The sequence below is a fragment of the Etheostoma cragini genome, chromosome 12 (assembly GCF_013103735.1).
Source record: "Etheostoma cragini isolate CJK2018 chromosome 12, CSU_Ecrag_1.0, whole genome shotgun sequence".
Classification (NCBI taxonomy): domain Eukaryota; kingdom Metazoa; phylum Chordata; class Actinopteri; order Perciformes; family Percidae; genus Etheostoma; species Etheostoma cragini.
Genome location: NC_048418.1, coordinates 3,656,017 through 3,676,184, shown reverse-complemented (window position 1 = coordinate 3,676,184; position 20,168 = coordinate 3,656,017). Strand labels below are relative to the sequence as shown.

The 20,168-nt window shown below is 40.0% G+C and overlaps 2 protein-coding genes across 6 annotated transcripts in view; both read left to right on the top strand.

Moving 5' to 3' along the window:
• The first annotated feature begins 1,654 nt into the window (after nt 1-1,654).
• Nucleotides 1,655-10,769, top strand: mrpl37 (mitochondrial ribosomal protein L37). 4 transcript variants are annotated; one of them, XM_034887934.1, is made up of 9 exons: nt 1,655-2,162; nt 2,819-3,002; nt 4,237-4,352; nt 5,053-5,238; nt 5,567-5,721; nt 5,893-6,024; nt 6,959-7,033; nt 7,893-7,980; nt 10,751-10,769. In XM_034887934.1, the coding sequence occupies exons 1-8, from the start codon at nt 1,772-1,774 to the stop codon at nt 7,968-7,970; spliced, it is 1,317 nt and encodes a 438-aa protein (XP_034743825.1). In that variant the 5' UTR covers nt 1,655-1,771; the 3' UTR covers nt 7,971-7,980; nt 10,751-10,769. The 4 variants fall into 4 exon arrangements, with proteins under 4 accessions (XP_034743825.1, XP_034743826.1, XP_034743827.1 ...); XM_034887935.1 differs by lacking the exon at nt 10,751-10,769 and adding an exon at nt 8,012-8,218 and having other exon boundaries at nt 7,893-7,970; XM_034887936.1 differs by lacking the exon at nt 10,751-10,769 and having other exon boundaries at nt 5,899-6,024; nt 7,893-8,218.
• LOC117954266 (acyl-coenzyme A thioesterase 11-like) overlaps nt 9,319-20,168 on the top strand; it is a 14,716-nt gene continuing 3,866 nt past the window's right edge. The window contains exons 1-13 of one of the 2 annotated variants that reach the window (XM_034887918.1): nt 9,319-9,420; nt 11,038-11,253; nt 11,374-11,443; nt 11,873-11,933; nt 13,513-13,617; nt 13,713-13,848; nt 14,596-14,687; nt 15,158-15,219; nt 15,331-15,450; nt 15,623-15,761; nt 17,558-17,613; nt 18,413-18,479; nt 19,076-19,159. In XM_034887918.1, coding sequence (XP_034743809.1) covers nt 9,372-9,420; nt 11,038-11,253; nt 11,374-11,443; nt 11,873-11,933; nt 13,513-13,617; nt 13,713-13,848; nt 14,596-14,687; nt 15,158-15,219; nt 15,331-15,450; nt 15,623-15,761; nt 17,558-17,613; nt 18,413-18,479; nt 19,076-19,159 — 1,257 coding nt within the window. In that variant the 5' untranslated portion in view covers nt 9,319-9,371. Of the gene's footprint in view, nt 9,424-11,035; nt 11,254-11,373; nt 11,444-11,872; nt 11,934-13,512; nt 13,618-13,712; nt 13,849-14,595; nt 14,688-15,157; nt 15,220-15,330; nt 15,451-15,622; nt 15,762-17,557; nt 17,614-18,412; nt 18,480-19,075; nt 19,160-20,168 lie in introns of both variants that reach the window. The other variant, XM_034887919.1, reaches the window with a different exon arrangement.

The following is a 20,168-nucleotide window of genomic DNA, read 5'->3' as shown; positions in this document are numbered from 1 at the left end:
CTGGGAAAAACTGCCATCCTCCTCCTCAGCTTGACCTTTCTGGCTGTAAAATGCAAGAGAGGATGAGATGTGAAGGGTCCAGAGCGCTCTCTCCACAACAGTGTTTTGTTTCTACCATTCACTTTTTTGCATTCTTTAGTCCTCAAATGAAGCATTTAAGATCAGTGAAGCCGTTCCAGGATTCATCTGTTCTGAATGCTACAAATTATGTTGATTTTCTTGCTTCTTTGGAGACATTTTTAGATGCTTGATATGTGTTACATCAAATAGATCTTGCATGTAAATGGTCTTTATTTAACTCTGTATGTGTTCTTTTTGGTATAAATAAATTCTGTAACTTTGTGGGGGTGTCACGTGAATAAAACTGAAAATAGAAATTGAATTGTTTTCATATATTAGTTGTTGCATACATTTTTCCTTTAACTTATATTTATAGTTTCAATCATAACATAAGTTCTCAGGACACCTTACAGAAAGAGTGAGTCTTGACCACAATTCACAGAGAGCCAACAAGTCCCCCAAGAGCAATTGCACTTGGTGTGGGGTGAGAGAGTGAGACACACAAAGAAAGCAGAGAATACTCCTAATGGATGAACCTGTCAGCCTTTTCTTTGGTTTTACCAGAAAACAGGAATAATGGATGTTGGAGCGATTACACTACTTTGATTTGTTTTGTTGATATACCACCTTGGTTATATCAATTAATCTGTAGTAGTTTTATGTTTGAGCACTGGGTGGAGCCTTGCCTGGGAAGGCATATAGGTAATCAGCCACAGGTACACAAATCTTAGAAAAACTCGGAAAGCATACAGCTTTTCCCTGTGTTAGTCGTGTCAATCGTGTCATGGTTTGAATTGTTTGACAAGAAAAATGAATGGAGCTAAACCAGAAATGAAGTGGAGTAATGCTTGTGCGACAGTGAGCAGGGCGTTATATAAATAAATTGGTCACAGCACCAAAATGCAGACAATATGTGGACATTGATTACTGGCACACGTCCAAGCAAGTTCTCATCTGATCCCAGCAGGAAGGTAGCCATCCACAGATACTTAGTTCATCCTAAGGCTTCACTGTCACTGTGCCACATGTATGTTTAACATTAAAACTTGATTTACAAAATCATACCAGCAATTATTTTAATATCTTGGTATTTTATGCACTAGAAAGGTTTGCATAAAGGCTTTAGACAGCCCTACACGCTATTGTAGGCCCAGTTTACTATGCAATATAATAGAATACAATCAACATACAAATCCTTTAATTTTAGTCAAAATAATTCCTAAATTTCTGCTTTTCTAACTCAAACATGATAGGTATATAAAATGAGGTTTATTGACCATAAATTCTCAAAATAACTATAAAACTAAATACTACGTAGTGTTGAAAGTGTCAAAAAATGACAAACATTGAAAAAAGCGTCAGAAATGTTGAAAAAAGGGACAAATATTGTATAAATATTATAATATATAAAATAAGACAAAAGTTAAAAACAATAATAGAAAGCCTCAACAAAAGTGTTGATTTTTAATTTTTACGGGAAGACAACACAAGGGTGAAAGGGTAAATGGTTTAAAAACAGACCCCTGATCTAATCTAGTAGTCCCACTCCGATGCAGACGGTGGCGGTAATGCACCTCGCGCTCTCTGCCAACGAAGAAGAAAATCCAATATGGCGGCTCCCTACAGCAGCACTGACTGACAGGCAATGACTCAGGTCACAATAGCCGCGTAAATCTTGAAAATTCTATGAGAAGTACATAGATATAGTAATATGCTTCCAGAAACAGCCCAGTGTTTGAAAACGGCGGCTCCGTTGTTTTCTCAGACCGTTTTCTTGAAGGATTTGAGACGGTTGTCCTCACATGGAGGAGCCAGGGCCAGCCACCTTCAGGTCCGGAGACACTTCGCTGTCAGCCGCTGTCTGGCAGCCAAGGTTCCCCCTGAGCGCAAACCCAGGGAGAGAGTGGAGATCCCCGGGCTGGAGATGGTCACCTACGGGGAGAGGATGCACTATGTCCCGGGGCTGTCTAAGCCCGTTCACCCCCATTGGGTGAGGGACTACAAGGACCCGAGACATTACAAGTCTCCTCCGGCTCACGAGATGCCGCTTTACAAAGAAAAACCTTGCTATGTGTTCAACCAGAGGACCAGCGCACTGGAAGGTAGAACATCACAGCTTTAATAACGTTAAACTTCAAGCTGATCGTTGTTGTTTTTGTTAGTTTCAACATGAGGGGGGACACCATATATCTGGGGGGTCCGGGGGTTGTTTCCCATAACATTTTGAACATCAATCACTTTATCTTGTGCTTTCTGTTGAATTTTTATGCATCAATTTATGGTGAACATGTCTTTATTTAGGTTAAGGTAAATAATTCTCCTTCATTATTTAAACCTTTCTGCACATTCAAAACATCACACGTGTCTCAGGATGTTTCTTTTTTCAGGAATCATGTACATCTCAACAACAAATCTGTTAGAGATTAAAGCCAGAGGCTCCAAAGATACATAAATCTGTATTTATTTTTCAACCCCTAGATGTAGCACAAGTACATTAAATTACATTACATTTAGCTGAAGCTTTTTTCCAAATCCACATCCAATTAAGTGCTTTCAACCTTGAAGGAACAAACTGCGGACAGCAAGAAGTAAGTGCAAATACATTAGCTTTAAATAAGCCAAACTACAAAGAGAGACAAATTAACATGTTTTGAGTCCCCAGAACAGTTATTTATTTCCTCTTCTTTTTACCTCTTCTCTTAAAAGGTATACTTTTTCATAACCTTGTGACACTTCAAATCTTCTCTCTCTGTCTCAGGTGTGCGTCAGGCTCTGTGGTTGACCAAAACCAAATTGATCTCTGGTCTGCCGCCTCAGCTCCTCTCATTGGCCGAGAATCCTGCCAATCAGATACCAGATCAGGATGAACGTGTGCAGAACGCCATCAAACATGCCCGCTTCTGGGACACGACAGAGGAACGACCGGGCAAAGAGAAATACAGGTAGTGTGTCACCACATTGTCTGTTTCTTTCTCTCTTTACCTACTTACACATATACACAATTAAAAATATGATATATTGTTTGCAAGGGAATATAAAGGAGCATTGCCTAAACCCCTCCAGGGGGACACTATCAGCTCAACGAGCTGTCTGCCCCACCACAGTAACACAAGCAAAGTGTAGCATAGGGTTATGACACCAACAAGCACCAGGTGTCAATAGAGCAACTGGAATTTGAAAAAAAGTAATTAGCCTAGTAAATACTGTTAATGAATAATGTATTTCAGTTAAACACAAAATTAGGCGTCTGTAAATAATCCCTTTCAGAGGAAAGAACGTGAGGATAGAACCCAGTTATCAAAACAGATTGGATGCATGGAACCTTTCTGTTCTTTTTGTCCATAACATGGGCAGGTGGGGTTAGGTTGGGGTTAAAACGCAGCACCCAGGATAGGCGCTACAAAGGGCACGGGCACAGGGGGACCACTCATGTGGGAAAACACTTAAAAGTTAGTTAAAAGAAGCACTGGACATGACGGTCAGCGGGAGCATATAACTTATCATAAGAGGTCACCTTCACACATACCCTGGCCTCTCTCCTGGAAAGATAAAATGTCAGAATATGAAAATCAAATCATGTAAATAGGTTAGGGTTTGAAAGAGATTGAACTTTGTGTGCGGGAACACCCATTTCCTATGGAGCTTTGCTTTCTCCGTAGGAAAACTATGGCTCACGCCAGCACAAAGTCATTTTTGCTACTAATCATGTTTAGAGAGCATTTGTTGTTGTTGTTCAGTCCCCCAAAGTCATATACCTTTTGTATTTACCATACAGCGCGTGGCTATGATGTGATTGCCAGTGAAAGTAGAGTGTAAGTGCTCCTCCCTCTCATCTAAAATCATCACATCCCCAACCAGGATGGCTGCGTCCGTAAGCCAACGGGAAACTCAACGACTCACAGCAGATCTCCACAAATCAGTGGGCGACGTTAGACATGCGCTGTCCATTAATAGTATACAGTCTACGGTATTTACTAACCTTTGTAAATGAGCAATTGTGATCACCTTTGCTAATGAGGAAGAGACTTCTGTGTTTGATTCAGAGGTCTAAATGTGTCCTACCCTCTGTCAGCTGGGTTGACTCACTAAATGCACGTGGTACTTTTACAGTCCTTTTTTGGGAAATCAATAACTCTTCTTACTCCCACTCTTTGTGGGCATGTCTTCCTTTCCCAGCAACACTTTGCTCTTAAACCTGCTCCATCTGTGTGCAACTCTACAGTCCAACCACCCAGCGATGGGAAGGAGGATCCTTGCTGAGAAATACTCATTGGCAGCCACATGGGAAAGAGGTAAATACACTCTGTTAGATTACATTATTACACTATTTAGTTTTTGACCCCTACTAGCGCTGTAGACCAATGTTTTTACTCGTGAGTTCCCGTTTAGTTAACATTATTGGCATGCTAGTGGGCATGCTGGTGGCCCAATACACATTCCTGCTGATGAGTACATGCTATGCCACTGACCAACAGTTGACAGCAATACACAGCAATGTGCCAACCAAGGCAACAAAGAAGAAGACTGCTAAATAGTACATATAAACAATGCAAGATTAAAACCATTTCATGAGATGAGATCTACCAAGAGATAGAAGATTTATTACAGGACAAGTGAAAACATTGGCTGGTTTCACTAGAGGAAAAGTCAGACTATTACCAAGGTCTTTGGGATCCATTCTCTGGGAACCATCGATATCTTTATAATCTTTAATAGCAATCCATCAATTCAGATGGTGAGTAAAAACGGGTTCAGCAAAGTCATCGAGATCCATTCTCTGATGACCATCAATGTCTTTCCTTACACACTTTAACTTTTCTTCAGTCTGGAACAAAGTGGTGGACCGACTGATTAACGACAGACATTGACACTCCTGAAGACAATAAATGAGTCTTGAAAATTGATCAGAGCTGCCTGAAATAATAATAATAATCTGAACATGCTAAATGCATTCTAATGGACTCCCGTTTTTATTCTGTGTTTGAATACCAGGTGAGGACCTGTTCCAGATTCGAGGTCAGAATGGTTTACTGCAAAACTGCATGGATCCTCTCCCAGGTGTTTCTGGGAAACAGGAAGTGAGCGACACTGCAGATCATGTCCTGGAAACATTCTATCCTGTGTCCCCTACCATCGACCTGCAGAAAGTAAACGTGTACAAGGAGTTGAACTCCTCAGGTAAGAAGACACCCAGTCCTCCTTCATGTCACAGAAATCATGGTCTAATAGTAGTGTGAGCGGGCGCCCAGATAGCTCAGTTGGTAGAGGGTGCGCCCACATAGAGGTTTACTCCTCGGCGCTGCAGGCCGGGTTCAACTTCAACCTGCGGCCATTTGTTGCATGTCATTCCCCCTCTCTTTCCCCTATCATGTCCTCAGCTGCCCTATCAAAATAAAGGCCCCCAAAAATAATCTTAATAAAAGAATAGTAGTGTGAGTATAAAAGGAGTGTCTGTTTGTCCAGTGCTCAGGCCCAATTAAATCACATCTCTGTGTTATCCAATCAGGTTTCAGGGGTGACTACCCTTATCCACATGCCCACACACTTTACTTTCTGGAGGGAGCTGATCCGTGCTGTAAGCTCCGGCCAGAACAGTTCAGAGCCAAGATGTTCATGTTCACCTATGGAAACGCTCTGGTCCGTGCACACAACCTGTATGGGGTAAGGATTTACAGCGTGTCATTATACACAACAAATCTGTAAACATACGGTATTACCAGTTGCTGATCCTCTTTCTCTGTGTCTGTGTGTGTGTGTGTGTGTGTGTGTGTCTGTCTGTGTGTGTGTGTGTGTGTGTGTGTGTGTGTGGGTGTCTGTTTGTGTGTGTGTCAGCCCCAGCCTCAGCGTGTATTAGATCGTCCTGTAACAGTTCAGGCAGTCGGGACCAACGGCAGAATTTTCCAGTTTCTGGTTTTCCAGCTCAACACCACAGATCTCTCAGGAGACGACGGCATCAAGAACCAGGTGCTTCATTTTTTTTAGTCCATAGCTGTATGGGTTCCTTTTGTGAGAAAGTCTGAGTCACCAACCGTAGTGGCTTTTAAGGGACATCTATGCGAGGACATTTGCTGCTGCATAGCTAGATAAACAGTACCAAACAGTACAGAACACCCAGCAAAACTGGCAATGTGCTTTAGCACATCAACAAGCTAAACAGTGTTACCTTATTTTTAAATTTAGCCATTATATGATGTCATTCCATTTTTAAAGGATTATTGCATGAGAAATCTGCTTTTTGGGTATTAAATTGTCCCCACGGGAATCTTGAAAGCTAGCTCTGAGAAGTTTGTAGCTTGGTCCTCGGCCGTAGACAAAGTCACATTTGGAACAAAGACATAAACAGTGGAGCTGTTTGAGAAGTTTCTATGAAAGTTTTGTTTCTTTGGTTGAGACTCTGGGTCGCTATTGGAATTGATTGCAACTGCTATGAATTCAAGATGACTACAGGCGCCCCCTCCCATCATAAGAACAAGCTACAACCTTTTTAGAGCCACCCGTAAGGCTTCTTTAAGGGTGACTGCTCATGATTCAATGAAGAGTTTTTCAGTGGAGTATATCCAACTTCAATGGCTTTATCTCATATTTAAATAGTATGTAAGTCAGGTTTAAACAAGCTCAGCACTTTCTGAGGACATTGGGACTGTATTTTTGCACCACACTACTGGTTAAAATACTGTAAATACACATGCAAAGAAACTGGTCCTCAGAACAAGTTTTCATTGATATTTTTGATTAAGTAATGAAACAAAAATATCTGCTGCTGTGTAGAAATGTCACTTTGTCAGTTTTCCAAATCAATCAGAATTAAATATCAAAGTAAAACAAGAGATGAAGAATAACTTTGCTGCTTCTTAGTTCATTTTCTGCTGGCTTTTGAAATTTTGTCTGCTCCATGCAGGTGTGGCTGGATGAAGATGTTGAGCTCTACGACTTTGCAAAAGTCCGACCACTCATCAAGAAGAAGCAAGTGAAGGTATGATCACAATCAACTTTTATCTTTTGCAAAGAAAACAGGCTGCACCCTCCTACAACCCGATGGCTGCACGTGATTGGACCAACGTCTTCTCGTGGAATTCAAAACAGACCATAATGGCGGCTCTTTTGGAAAACGATCTCTTATTTTACGAAAATAGTTCACTGAAATGTGTTTCTGAAAACATTAATTTGCGACAAATAGGCTATGTAGTTTTGAGTTATCGAGTCAGTTTAAAAGATTTTTGTGAGTTTTTGAAACTCAAAGTTGTGCTGCCTGATCTTCATTTTCATGAAGTAGCCTGGAGTCCTCCCATGCAAATGAGGAGCAGGTGTAACAGGTGTTTTCTTATTAATGTTGGAGTTAACACTTTGATTGCCGCTGATGGTAGTCTCTGCTTTGTGTTGTGTGGTGGTTGTAGACAGGGCTTTAAATTGACCAATAATTTATAAATTGGCCAAACTGCAAAATGCAGATAAAATTAGCTTTGGCAGCTGAAATTTTAATTTTTTCTGGAATCAAAGCTTGTAGTCCTAGCTGACAGTTGGACTCCAACAGAAGCCTCAAATAGGCTACTTGTAACCTAACAAACTAATTTACAATTCAAGCAACAATACTATTTACAAAGATGGAAATTTACAAATAGATAATTACTCTGGATATGCTGTCTCCTTAAAACTATAAATTAATATTTTACAGGTTTCATCAACTTGTATTACAGAACACAATCCCCTGAGGGATATAAGCCCGGTCTGACTTGATCTCCCAGGGATGGAAGTTTTATAGCTGGATTGTAACCTTTTTTTCTGCAACAGTAAAGTTGAGTCGTGCTGATTGGTTTCTGTGTGTCTCCCTGCAGGTACCAGCTGGTTTGGCAGGATACAAGCCTGAAACATTCAGCAAGTTCTTGGCTTTGTACCTACACGGGGCTGTGTAGGACTTGTAGGAAAAACTCTGTGTGTGTGTGTGTGCGTCTGTGTCTGCGTGTGTGTGTGTGTGTGTGTGTGTGATAAACCAGTATCTCGCCACACCAAATCCTCCTTTCCTTTAGTCCTGACCTGCATCCCACCAGATTGTCTGGATAATTTGGATGGCCTGAAACTACGAAAACCCATTTGAATACACTGACTCCATGCCTCTGTTTGTTCTTGTAACTGAGAGACCTCACTCAATAAAAAAGTTGTTTTGAATTAGTACTTTACTTGTACTTTACTTTAGTTGTTATGCCTTACTGGTGTACATTTAAAACAAACCAGGACTCATATCCTTGTCAGTTTGTCTTTCTTTTAAGTTCTCACAAATTGTCATCATCAAAGCTGAAGCTAACTCACTAGTGTCTAAATTGGACCAAAAAAGGTTCCATTACCATAACCTAGCAGCTGCGCATTTCATGATAATCATATGTGTTTTGGATTTATTTATATGCATATCTTGGTAATAAATCACTTTAAACGTATTTTGTATGCATTTAATTTTGGGCAAGGCACCGTACCCCCAACCGCTCAGGGCGCTGGTCCAGCCCCGTCAGCCCACTCACTCTGACTTCTCCATTTGTGCATGTATAGATTCGGAGCGTGTGTGTGTGTGTAGTGATTTCTAACAAAAAGTGTCAATTGTAGTTTCCCCACTGGGGATTAATAAACAGTATTAATTAAAAAACCTTTTTGCTCATCAGCCACTGTGGCATTTTTCACAATAGACTATTAATTCACTGGTTTGAATGAATTATCCAAGTGAAAACTAAAAATAATAAAGCATCAACAGATTTGTAACGTAATGGGTTTCTGTTTGCTTCAGTGTTTCTAATATTTTGAGTGAAGGCGAACAAAATTAGCAGCTGACAAGACAGCGAGTGGAAAAGAGGGAGGGCCTGGTGAGGGAGATTTTGACTTTTTTTTAATTCCTGTATTTTCGTCGTATTTTAAATTGTGTCAAGTTACCCAAAGATACACACAAACTACCGAAAACAAGCCGCTTTGGGAATCTCTTCTCTCGTAAATTCTTTGGTTTTCTAGTATTGCAGGTCAATGTGTATTCGTTTTGTAACTTATTAATTTGTGAGTATTAATTTGTGAGTTAGGCTATAGGTAACTGTTCCTGTTCTAACATCCCAGCTGTATCATTATTATCACTTGGCAAGGTTTTTTCTTTTTCTCTGGGTCACACACACACGTGCATGCAAATCAAGTAATTAATCGCTAAACGAACACTGCTACATTTTCATAAATATCTTAGTTAATACGGCTTTTATTTTGAAAGGTAGTACCGGAAAACGCTTCGTTATCGTACACGTATGTTATCAACGTTTAGCCTGATACTTTAGGTCCCTCAGTGGTTTATGTTACAGTGTGTGGATGGTCTGGAAAAGGGAGACATTACATTGCAAAGTAAGCTAATATTCCAAAGTCATACCGCAAAACGTTCAAGCTAGTAGTAGTAGCAGTATAAGCTAATTTAACTGGAAGTTTTTTTTTTAAGTTCGCTGTTATAGCTGGAAGAATATTGTTTGGTGTGCAGTATAACGTTAGCAGGTACTATCGCTGGTTTTAACTAGCTTTTTCATGAGCGTATGTAACGTAAAGGTAACGTTAGTCCTTTCATAACGTGCAACTTTGTCGAGTTTGTTCAGAGTTCAGCGTGCACTCTCAGTAGTATGTTTTTCTACCTGTGCGACTGTCATGTAACATTGTCATGATAGACGGAAACAAAATGCGTCGACATACTTCTTAACTCAGTGTGGTATCTTAAAGTCTTGAAGTCAATTGACGACTCGTCACTTGACTTCAGATACCCCATTGAGTAAGGTTGTCTGTTGCATTTGTGGTCCACCATGAAACATTAACGCAATAAAATGTCAGCCTAACGTCATCTTCAAACCAATGAGCTAACAGCACAAACTCACTGACGTTTACTGGGAGTCTGAGAAACTGATTTTAACAAAAAAACTTCAGTTTTTAGAAGGAATTGCCTTCATTACATTACAGACAATAATCATTGTACAGGAAGCAGTTGCAGTAAACGATGTTGCAATCACTGGCAGCATGAGCACAACCCTTATGTACATATATAGTTTACTAAAGTGACCTGATGTGTCATCATGGATTGAGGACAATTGCCTGAATAGTAAATCTAGAGATTGTGTGTGGTAGGAGTTCTTCAGAAAATACTACAATATAATGTAGGTTAATGCAAATTCCATATGTTTATTGGTGTTAGTAGCCTACCCTGCATGTGTAACTATTTAGTTGTGTCAATGTATGACTTCCTAGGAAAATGCTACCCAACATATCTTTCTGCTGTAAAGACAAACTAAGGAATGCTCAAATTAATTTTGTATCAAGACACAAAAAGTGAATCTGTTCATCTGTCAAACTGCAGGGTACTGACTGAATAACTATTCACACAAGGAATGCAGCTATTTGTTCTACCTTTGTGCATTTAGTCATCAACATGAGCTCCAGCTCAGACAGACACAGTTTTCTACAGAACTGATATCCAATAAGATACTACATAGATCAGTTTAAACATGTCAGAACAAGTCTCAATTATAAGAACCTCTCTCTGATCTTTCCCTCTTGTACCTGTAAGTAAGTAAGTAAGGAAAATGTATTCATAAAGCATTTTTTTTTATCAGACATAAGTTGCATAGGGCTTTACAGTAAAGATTGAGAGCACAATATTACTAAATAATTGAAAGTGCAGACCAGCTGCAGACCTGTGTGTGTGTGTGTGTGTGTGTGTGTGTGTGTGTGTGTGTGTGTGTGTGTGTGTGTGTGTGTGTGTGTGTGTGTGTGTGTGTGTGTGTGTGTGTGTGTGTGTGTGTGTGTGTGTGTGTGTGTGTGTGTGTGTGTGTGTGTGTGTGTTGCAGACAACATTTGGCTACCCCACTAGTTGGGATGGATAGATATAGTCCATGTTGTGAGAACTGCATAAGAGTCTTCTTAAAGGTGAACAGGGCAACTGACCTTAACCTAGATCCCTTAGAAACTTGTCTCTTCCCTCAGCTTTGAAGATGAGTTCCAGATTGTCAGGTGAATTGGAGAAAGACAAGGAGGAAGATGAGGAGGAGGAAGAAGAAGAAGTAGAAGAAGAAGAAGAGAGCGTCAACCCGACGGAGGTGAAAATGAGTCAGATAGTGATGCCTTGTCACAGCAACCATCGACAGGAGCTGAGCGTGGGAGAGCTGCTCAAATGGATGGACTGCAGTGCCTGCCTTTCTGGTGTGTGTGTGTGTGTGTGAGAGAGAGAGAGAGAGTGAGTGAGTGGGATTCAGTGAATATTAGTCATGTGAGGTGTGTTGTAGTGATTGAAGTTGTGACATATGTCTGTTTTATATTCAGCTGAGAGGCATGCTGGGTGTCCCTGCGTCACTGCTTCCATGGATGACATCCACTTTGAACATACCATCAGGTAACAGGAAGTGTGTGTACAGAGGCGTGGGCCCTTCTCCACTGCTAGTGTGTGTGTATATATTCAGTATAGGGCTGCAACTAACGATTATTTTTATTGTTGATTAATCTTTTGATTAGGTTCTCGATTAATCGATTAGTTTGGTCTATTAAATTTCATAAAATGGTGAAAGATTGTCATCAGTGTTTCTAAAAGCCCAAGATGACATCCTCAAATGTCTTGTTTTTTCCACAACTAAAAGATATTCAATTTACAGTCAAAGAGGGGTCAAAAAACTAGAAAATATGAAGATTTTAAAATGCTGGAATCTGAGGAGTTTTGTGATTTATTGATCATCAAAAAAGTTGGCAATTATTTTCACACTTTACAACTAATTGATTAATCTTTGCAGCTCTAATTCACTCATTCTTCCTTTGTATCCCTGTTCAGCGTGGGTCAGGTGGTGAACATCAAAGCAAAGGTCAACAGAGCCTTCAACACCAGCATGGAGGTCAGAGAAGTTTGCATCGGATTCTTATCACTTATGTTTTACATCCAGTCACGTTAAATTGCTTTAAATAATGGTACTTCACATTCCTTACATTATACCAAGGGCTTGATATTAACGTTTTTGCTCACGATGTTGTGGGAAATTAAATCTGATTTGATTCAAGTTGACAGTTGTGTTCTCTAATTTACTTTCAAGGTGCCCTGCCACACAAAACCCTTTTTTACTTGCATTTGGGGATTTACAGTGTTGGCAAGAAGGGGGCTGATTACAGAGCCCTGGGGGGCTCCACTCCTCAACACTAGATTAGAGTAGTTTACTATCCAGTTGCAGAGTGTAGTACTGAAGTCCAGATTGCAAAGTTTAAATGTGCTCTAAGTGATGTCACACGTGTTTTAGGCAACAACATTTGTTGTCACTTACAGGAAGCATTTCCTCACTATCCACAAGCTGGCTGTCCCCAGAACACACTGTGAAAAAAACTTGGTCTCTGTAGACAGCCCAGGGTCTACAAACGGCAACAAAAACAAACTGTCTCCACCTGCACCCCGAAGAATACACAAACAATGTTCGAGCATTCCAGCCAATAACCGACAAGAATGATTTGGGGGTGGGGGTTGAGTGCGTTAGTGCGCGGAAGCACAGAAGCTAGTCTCGTTTTGGTGCCACAGGGCGATAGTCATATAGACTAGACACTGCAGACTTTTTAGGTGTAGGGACGATGGAGGCTGTCGTGGGGGGGGATGCTTTCCTGTGACAGTGTTATGTTAAACATATCATTGGAAATATTTATTACATTACCTTACATGTCATTAAGCTAACACTTTTATCCAAAGCAACTTCCAGTGCAGTGTATTCAAACAGCTGGTTGGCACATGTTCTTAGTACACAGCCAGTGAAGTCATCAGGGCCAGCGGCTTTATTCATATTCCCTCTCATCAGGGTTTTATTATATCTGCTGGGGTTACTGACATTGGCCGGTCCTCTGGAGGCGTTGCAGACTTGACAGCTGTCTCTTTCTTTAGATTAAGGCGGGCGTTAAAAGATGTTAAGTTCATCTGGCCTCACACATAACGGGGCTTTCATGCCACCAATGAGGGAAGGCGTAAGGAAAGGGTTTCCGATCATTGCGGTAGGGGTATGAAGCATTTAGATAAGATAAGATTCCTTTGTTGTCATCTGTGTTATCTTATCTAAAGGCTTTATAACCATATTTGCTGCCCAAGTGAACACACACACAATTTTCGTCGCCCAAAATTCTCCTGGCTGAACTTTCCGTTGGCAACAGCCGGGGGACAGGAGACACTTTTTAAAGGAGCTGTACTCAAAATACTGTAAACAAATAAATGAACAGCAGGCTGGAACTCCACATGACTCTCACAGACTGTTACCCATCATGAAATACCTCAGCTTGTTAACGGCCACATGCACCTGCGTCCGGACCAGTTATCAAAACAAAGAAAAGACAAACTCAGGTTACAACACACAGAGGGAGTGTGACTTTAATCTCGGCTCAGGACGCCATTCCTCCACTATATATTTACATAGTTTGACCATATGTTATCCCTGTATTCCAACACAGGTGGGCATAGAGGTGAGCTGTGAGGACCTGTTCTCTGATCGTCACTGGAGGATTTGTCACGCCTACGCCACCTTTGTAACTCAACGCACAAACACAGGAAAAAAGGTGTGTGTGTGTGTGTGTGTGTGTGTGTGTGTGTGTGTGTGGGGGGGGGGTTATTATTAAAGGTGTTTGACACATGTATTTAAATCTGCTCACAGGTGATCTTGAAGCCCATTGTACCCCACACTGAGAAAGAGCAGGTTGAATACAGCGTGGCGGCTGAGAGACGGAGGGTCAGGATGGTACATGATGACATCATCAAAGATCTGCTCTCCCATGGGTCTAACCTGCAGGGTAGGTTTTGATGCACACAGCTACATCACAGCATACAGCAGACCACAATAATGTAACAGTTTTCCCTGATAGAGCAGACACTGCAGAGAGTTTGTAGGCTTGTTGGATGCTTTCAGCTGTTGTTGAATGCTACTGTGAAAGTGAAGGACAGCAACTCAATACAGAGTATGACTTTAAACACAATGAAGCAGTGATGAAATAGGATTGTAATTAAACAGATTTGTATGACTGCACTCCATGTCCCTTTCTGGAAACAGTAAGCTTGTAAAAATGAAAGCATGTCTATTAAAAACACATCAGTGAGCCACACTGTTACACTGGGTGCTATGAACACACTCTGTATTTCATTTGGACTCAATCCCACATACACAATCCTGCTGGCAGAAATACTAAAGCACCAAATGTGGATTAATTTTGCCACTGAAAACAGTCCTCAACAAAGGTGTAATACAGTGGCCAGCTCTATGTGAAACTGTATTTGTTAGCAGACTTTTTGTTTTTCAAAAATATTTTTATTGGAAATATACATTACAACTTGTATATTACTACAACTTTTATTTTTTTTAAACATATATGCATATGTACACAGACACATTTACACACATATAAAAACACTCTGATAAGAATGCAGGATAAAATATTTCAGTTAAATCCGAGTACCGGGTAACAAACAATGAAGTATGACATATGACCAAGGTGTGAGCGGACTTTAAAGACTAACAAATTCACTGCGTGTGTGTGTGTCAGCTGACAACTCAGCAGTAGACAATGCGGTGGCAGCAGAGAAGACCAAGGTGGAGAGTATTGAACTGGTTCTACCCCCACATGCTAACCATCAGGTGATTTATAAATGTATCTTTCTGTCTGCTTCTCTGTCTGTTTGTTCAATTAAGTTTTTTTTCATGCATAGTGTGTCAAATTACAACAGGAGAGAGTAGGTCTAGACCGGGCGCCCAGATAACTCGGTTGGAAGACCGAGCACCCATATCTAGAAGTTTACTCCTTAACGCAGCGGGCCCGGGTTCGACACCGACCTGCAGCCCTTTGCTGCGTGTCATTCCCCCCTCTTTCCCCTTTAAAGTCTTCTTTCCAGTTAAATAAAAGTCTAAAAATGCCAAACAAAATCTTTAAAAAAGGAGTAGTTAAGTAGTTGAGTTCACACTCAAAAATGTGCAGAGACCCAACTGTCCCCCCCCCCCAAGAGCAACAGTGCCGCTTTTCATGCACTCCCTGTTTCATCATTGGTGTACCATTACTGTCTTTAGTAGTAAATTGACTAGATTATAATTTCTGTTTATCTAAATACCAGGTGAATACATTCGGAGGGCAGATTATGGCCTGGATGGTGAATGTAGCTACAATTTCTGCCAGGTACAATCACACACACTTTTAAAACGCTTTATTTAAATGCACCAGAGTTACAGATGTATTGCTCGCTTTCATTGTTTTTCTTATTGTATAACCTCTCTTTTCTCTATGCAGTCGTCTGTGTCAGGCTCACCCAACTCTGCGGACTATCGACATGTTCACCTTCAGAGGACCATCTCAGGTTGGAGACAGACTGCTGCTGAGGGCTATAGTCAACAACGCCTTCAAAAACAGGTAAAAGTGTGTCCACAATCCCTCATAAAGATACAGAAGATATGATCAGATACGATACGACTGATTTAATGTGGAGGAAACAGGTCATGATAACAGCTCAATGTTAAAAGGGTAAAGCAAAGAAACTGTACATAAAGTTGAATTGAAAAACAAGGGAGTGTGTGTTCTGCAGCATTGAGGTGGGGGTGCGAGCAGAAGCCTACCTGGAAGAAGGGCCTAACCGACACATAAACTCTGCCTTTATGACCTTCGAGGTACTCGACAACCACAGGAAGCCATGCTTGTTACCACGGATACGCCCCGAACCTCTGGTAAGTCAAACGCGGTTGCAACACCTTTTTACTGCATAAACTCTAAACTCAAGAAAAAAGGTTGTACTCAGTGGACCCAAGTGAAGACACTGACACAGGCAGGTGATGTTTAAGAAGGTTTATTGTAGGAGGTGGAGTGGACACAAGAAGACGGCTGCATGGTGAATGGCAGACTAGGCAGGATGGGTAGCTGAGGGTGAGTGGCGTGGGCGGTGGAAGTTGTTCGAGGGTTAGCAGGCAGGCAGGTGAGAGTAAACGTCAGGCTAGGAAACAACCCGAGTACCAGTTGTCTGAATTCCCTTGACTAGAGAGGCCGGAAGCGTCTGACTACCTGAGTATTTAGACATCCTTTTCTGTTTTTGACTATACTCCAAATAACTCTTAACCACTACTCTGGGTAACAGGTAAGGTGGTAATTGGGGGGGGGGGGGGACATTTCAGCTCATAAGACAAAATTAGCAAAAAATACATAGCAACTTAAAAGACAAAATAAAGAGCTAACATGTTTGCATAGTTATCTGTTAGCTCTTAGAAATTATATATAAACACGCCAATTTTAATTGAATAATATTGTTGCAGAAAAAATTTAATCAAAAATAAATCTCGAAACTCTTTTACAAATCAACTAACACTTATCACTATCAAGCCATAAATGAGACTTTCTTCACGTTTTATAGCAAACAACCCTAACCCAACAACTATTTGTATGTTGCCCCCTTGAAATGCCCCCCAAAGGCTACAGCATACATGGCTAATAACTTTTCAGCTGTCAAAGGTCAAAATTATAAACTGCAGGCCTCTTAACTTGTATTTAAGTTATCAGGTACAGATCGGCCTTGTGTTCATTGAAGCCGCTCTTATCATCATGTCCTACTGTTGCATGTATAAGTCACACTGATATGAGTGTAGCTGCAGGGTGATAGGTGCTCTGTTCATGGCTAAACATTTTACAACCTTGTAACAATGTTACACCATTGTATAAACACAAAAATGTAACTATGTGTGCACATTTCTGAAAACCTGAAGCTCATGTATCAACAATAAAACTACAACAACAATTTTCACAATTTAGCCCACTTTGTTCACCTGAAAAACACTGGCCTTCAAAACGCCACACCTTATATTACCAATCATGCCAAAAAAGGTGTGTGTTCTCTGAACCCTAACAATGATGAAGTATCAAATATAAGTTTACAGTATGACTCTGGGAAGATGGCTTGTGAGTCTCACCCATTTGGAGCTTATTGGATAGACAGATGTGCACTGTATCCTATGCTGATACAATGATTATGTCAATGCAATATTTATATAATAATAATACGTTACATTCACAGCATTTTATGACAAAATGGCAACAGCCTTTACTGTATGAACCCTAACATTTAAACCTATTGTGGGAAAAACAAAACACCTTAACTTTAAAAAAGGAGACAAACTAAACAATTTGAACACAGTGTTATACATTGGAATATGTAACATGACCTCATGATCCCAAAACATAAATAAACAATATTTTGAAGTTAGTGTTTTAAATGATCTTGCCTGTGTGTACTTGATACTCTGAAAGATATATTAATTTGATAGCTCTGTTTCGGTGGAAATAATCAATTCTGAGAAGCGTGAACATGGGGTTTGAGTGCAGTGTTTCATTTTTTGCAAGTTTTGTCAGATTTTGACAACATCATTTATAGTTATTTATTACTTAGGCTAAACAGGACGAGAGGTGTAAGATGGAAAGCAATTTAATTTTTTGTTGTCTGTGTCTTCGTCTGTCTCTCTATGTCTTTCACATACAGGAAGGAAAGAGGAGGTTTCAAGAGGCCATAGCTAGGAAAAAGATCAGATTGGACAGGTAACCTGTTTGTCTATTCATGAAAAGAGCACATACATTCTTAGCTTATAAATCCACTTCTGTGTCAGAGGTGATACTCACTTCAGTCTCTAAAATTAAGGAGGATTTAACTTTTCAGAAAAGAGCACAATCTACAAAAATGTCAAGATGCAGTTCAGCCCTCTGCAGTGTGTAGAAATGTGCATCACACCGTCCCTCATGCTAAAGACACGCATGAAGCATGTAAACATTGGTCAAGAGCAGTGATTCACAACATGAGGGTCGCCAGATGGTTGGGGAGAAAAGAAATGATATAACATATTCTAGACTGGGGCATGGTTTTTACATTACTGTGTGAGGTTGGTACATTTCATGTGTTATATTCAGAGCTTCATTTGTAAATCAGGAGGTCCTGGAACACAGAAAGGGGCCTGAAGGTGGGTCGGGGGTAGAGAAAAAGTCAAACGCATCAAAAATCGACAGAGCCTGGAGCATGTTGGACAAGGCTAGGTGCTAGCTGCTAAAACTAAACTAAACTGTCATCAAAGCATAATCAAAGCATCACAAAAGTTCCTCAAAATCAGCAGGGGGAGACCTGTAGAAACAGCGGTTTACACCGGTTTGCGGCTCTCTTTCTCGTTGTCGAGGGGTTGGTGCGAGTCGCAAACACCAACCTTATTCTGTCGGGTCATGACTCAAAAAGGTTGAGAACCACTGGTCTAGAGCACCGTTCGTGTAGATATACTAGATACAGATATTTATAGCCCAGATCTGATATAACAATTAAATTGTCAGTGTGATTGTTCTCCTTTTGTTTCAGAAAGTACATAATTTCACACAAGCAGGGCGAGGTCCCTCTATCTGTACCATGGAACCCCAGAAACCAGGTGGGGAATCACTCAGGACTATGAAAAATGATATGTGCTGTGATAAATAAGACAGCTCATCCCTTTAAATCCATGTAAACATGTGGAGAGGAATGGGTGCACAGAGAGTGTGACACACACCAGTTTGCTGGCTGGACTTTGAGATGTTTTAGCACCCCTGTGTTTTTTGACCTCCGCTACACTTAACTGGTCAACAATGTCACTAGTGTTGGGTCACTAGGACGGCACTTGACGCTTCCATTTAGTAACTGAGCTGCCAGCTGACCTCGGATGCTCTTTGATACATAGAAAAAAAAAAAAATGACGCAGACAAGACCCGCGTTGTGTGTTCAGTTGTGTTCTCACACAAAAAGAGCCATTATAGACCAAACACGACAGAGGGTCAGCGTCTTAACAATGCTACTAGAGTCCAGCTGGCATTTAGAAATGTACACTTTTTGTACAATATAATAGTAGAATTTTGTGATTTTTATGAGATGGCAAAGCATGATCATGGGAGTAGCATCAGGGCCCAGTATTTAAATAGTGTCTTCTGCTCCTTGCACATGCTAATGTGTTTGTTTGCTAATGCATATGTATGTTGCGTGTGTTTCCAGGTGTATCTGAGCTATAACAATGTTTCAGCTCTGAAGATGTTGGCTGCTAGAAACAACTGGCGCCTCAGCTCTGAGAAAGACAAGGTATCTGCTGGGAGTTTTTAGTTTTACATAGGATAGTTGTTTTTTTTGCTGGAGGTTTCTATCGATTATAACTATTTTGATAAAAAGTCATACTATGGTATGTTGAAAGAAGTTATAAAAATGTTATACTGTAGTATGCCGAAAAAAGTCATAGTATAGTATGTCAAAAAAAGTGACAATAAAAGTCATAGAATAGTATGTTGAAAGATCATAATGTAGTATGCCGAAAAAGTCATAGTATAGTGTGTTGAAAAAGGTCTTAGTATAGTATGTCGAAAAAGGTCTTAGTATAGTATGTCGAAAAAAGTCATAGTATAGTATGTCGAAAAAAGTCATATTATAGTATGTCGAAAAAAGTCATAACATTAATTGTTGAGAAAAGTCATAGTATACTATGTCAAAAAAAGTGATAGTATAGCATGTTGAAAAAAGTCATAGTATAGTATGCCGAAAAAAGTCATAGTATAATATGTTCAAAAAAAGCCATAGTATAGTATGTTCAAAAAAGTTATAAAAACATTATACTGTAGAATGCCAAAAAAAGTCATAGTATAGTATTTCGGAAAAAGTCATAGTATAGTATGTCGAAAAAAGTCATAGTATAGTATGTCCAAGAAAGTCATAGTATAGTAAGTTGCAAAAAGTTATAAAAACGTTATACTGTAGTATGCGGAAAAAAGTCATAGTATAGTATGTCGAAAAAAGTCATAGTAAAGTATGTCAAAAAAAGTCATAGTATAGTATGTCGAAAAAAGTCATAGTAAAGTATGTCAAAAAAAGTCATAGTAAAGTATGTCAAAAAAAGTCATAGTAAAGTATGTCGAAAAAAAGTCATAGTATAGTATGTCGAAAAAAGACATAGTAAAGTATGTCAAAAAAAGTCATAGTATAGTATGTTGAAAAAAAGTGTGTATGTAATTTGAAATTTCCTTTTTTTTTTTTTTGTTAAATATCTTTAAAAAAAAACATAGTATAGTACGTCAAAAAAGTGACAAAAAAAATTAGGTTA

Excerpts from the sequence above, each read along its gene's own strand:
- mrpl37 (XM_034887934.1), top strand. The coding sequence starts at position 1,772 with ATGCTTCCAGAAACAGCCCAGTGTTTGAAAACGGCGGCTCCGTTGTTT. Across the intron at positions 2,163-2,818 it reads GAGGACCAGCGCACTGGAAG|GTGTGCGTCAGGCTCTGTGG; the intron begins GTAGAACATCAC and ends TCTCTGTCTCAG. Across the intron at positions 6,025-6,958 it reads ACGACGGCATCAAGAACCAG|GTGTGGCTGGATGAAGATGT; the intron begins GTGCTTCATTTT and ends TGCTCCATGCAG.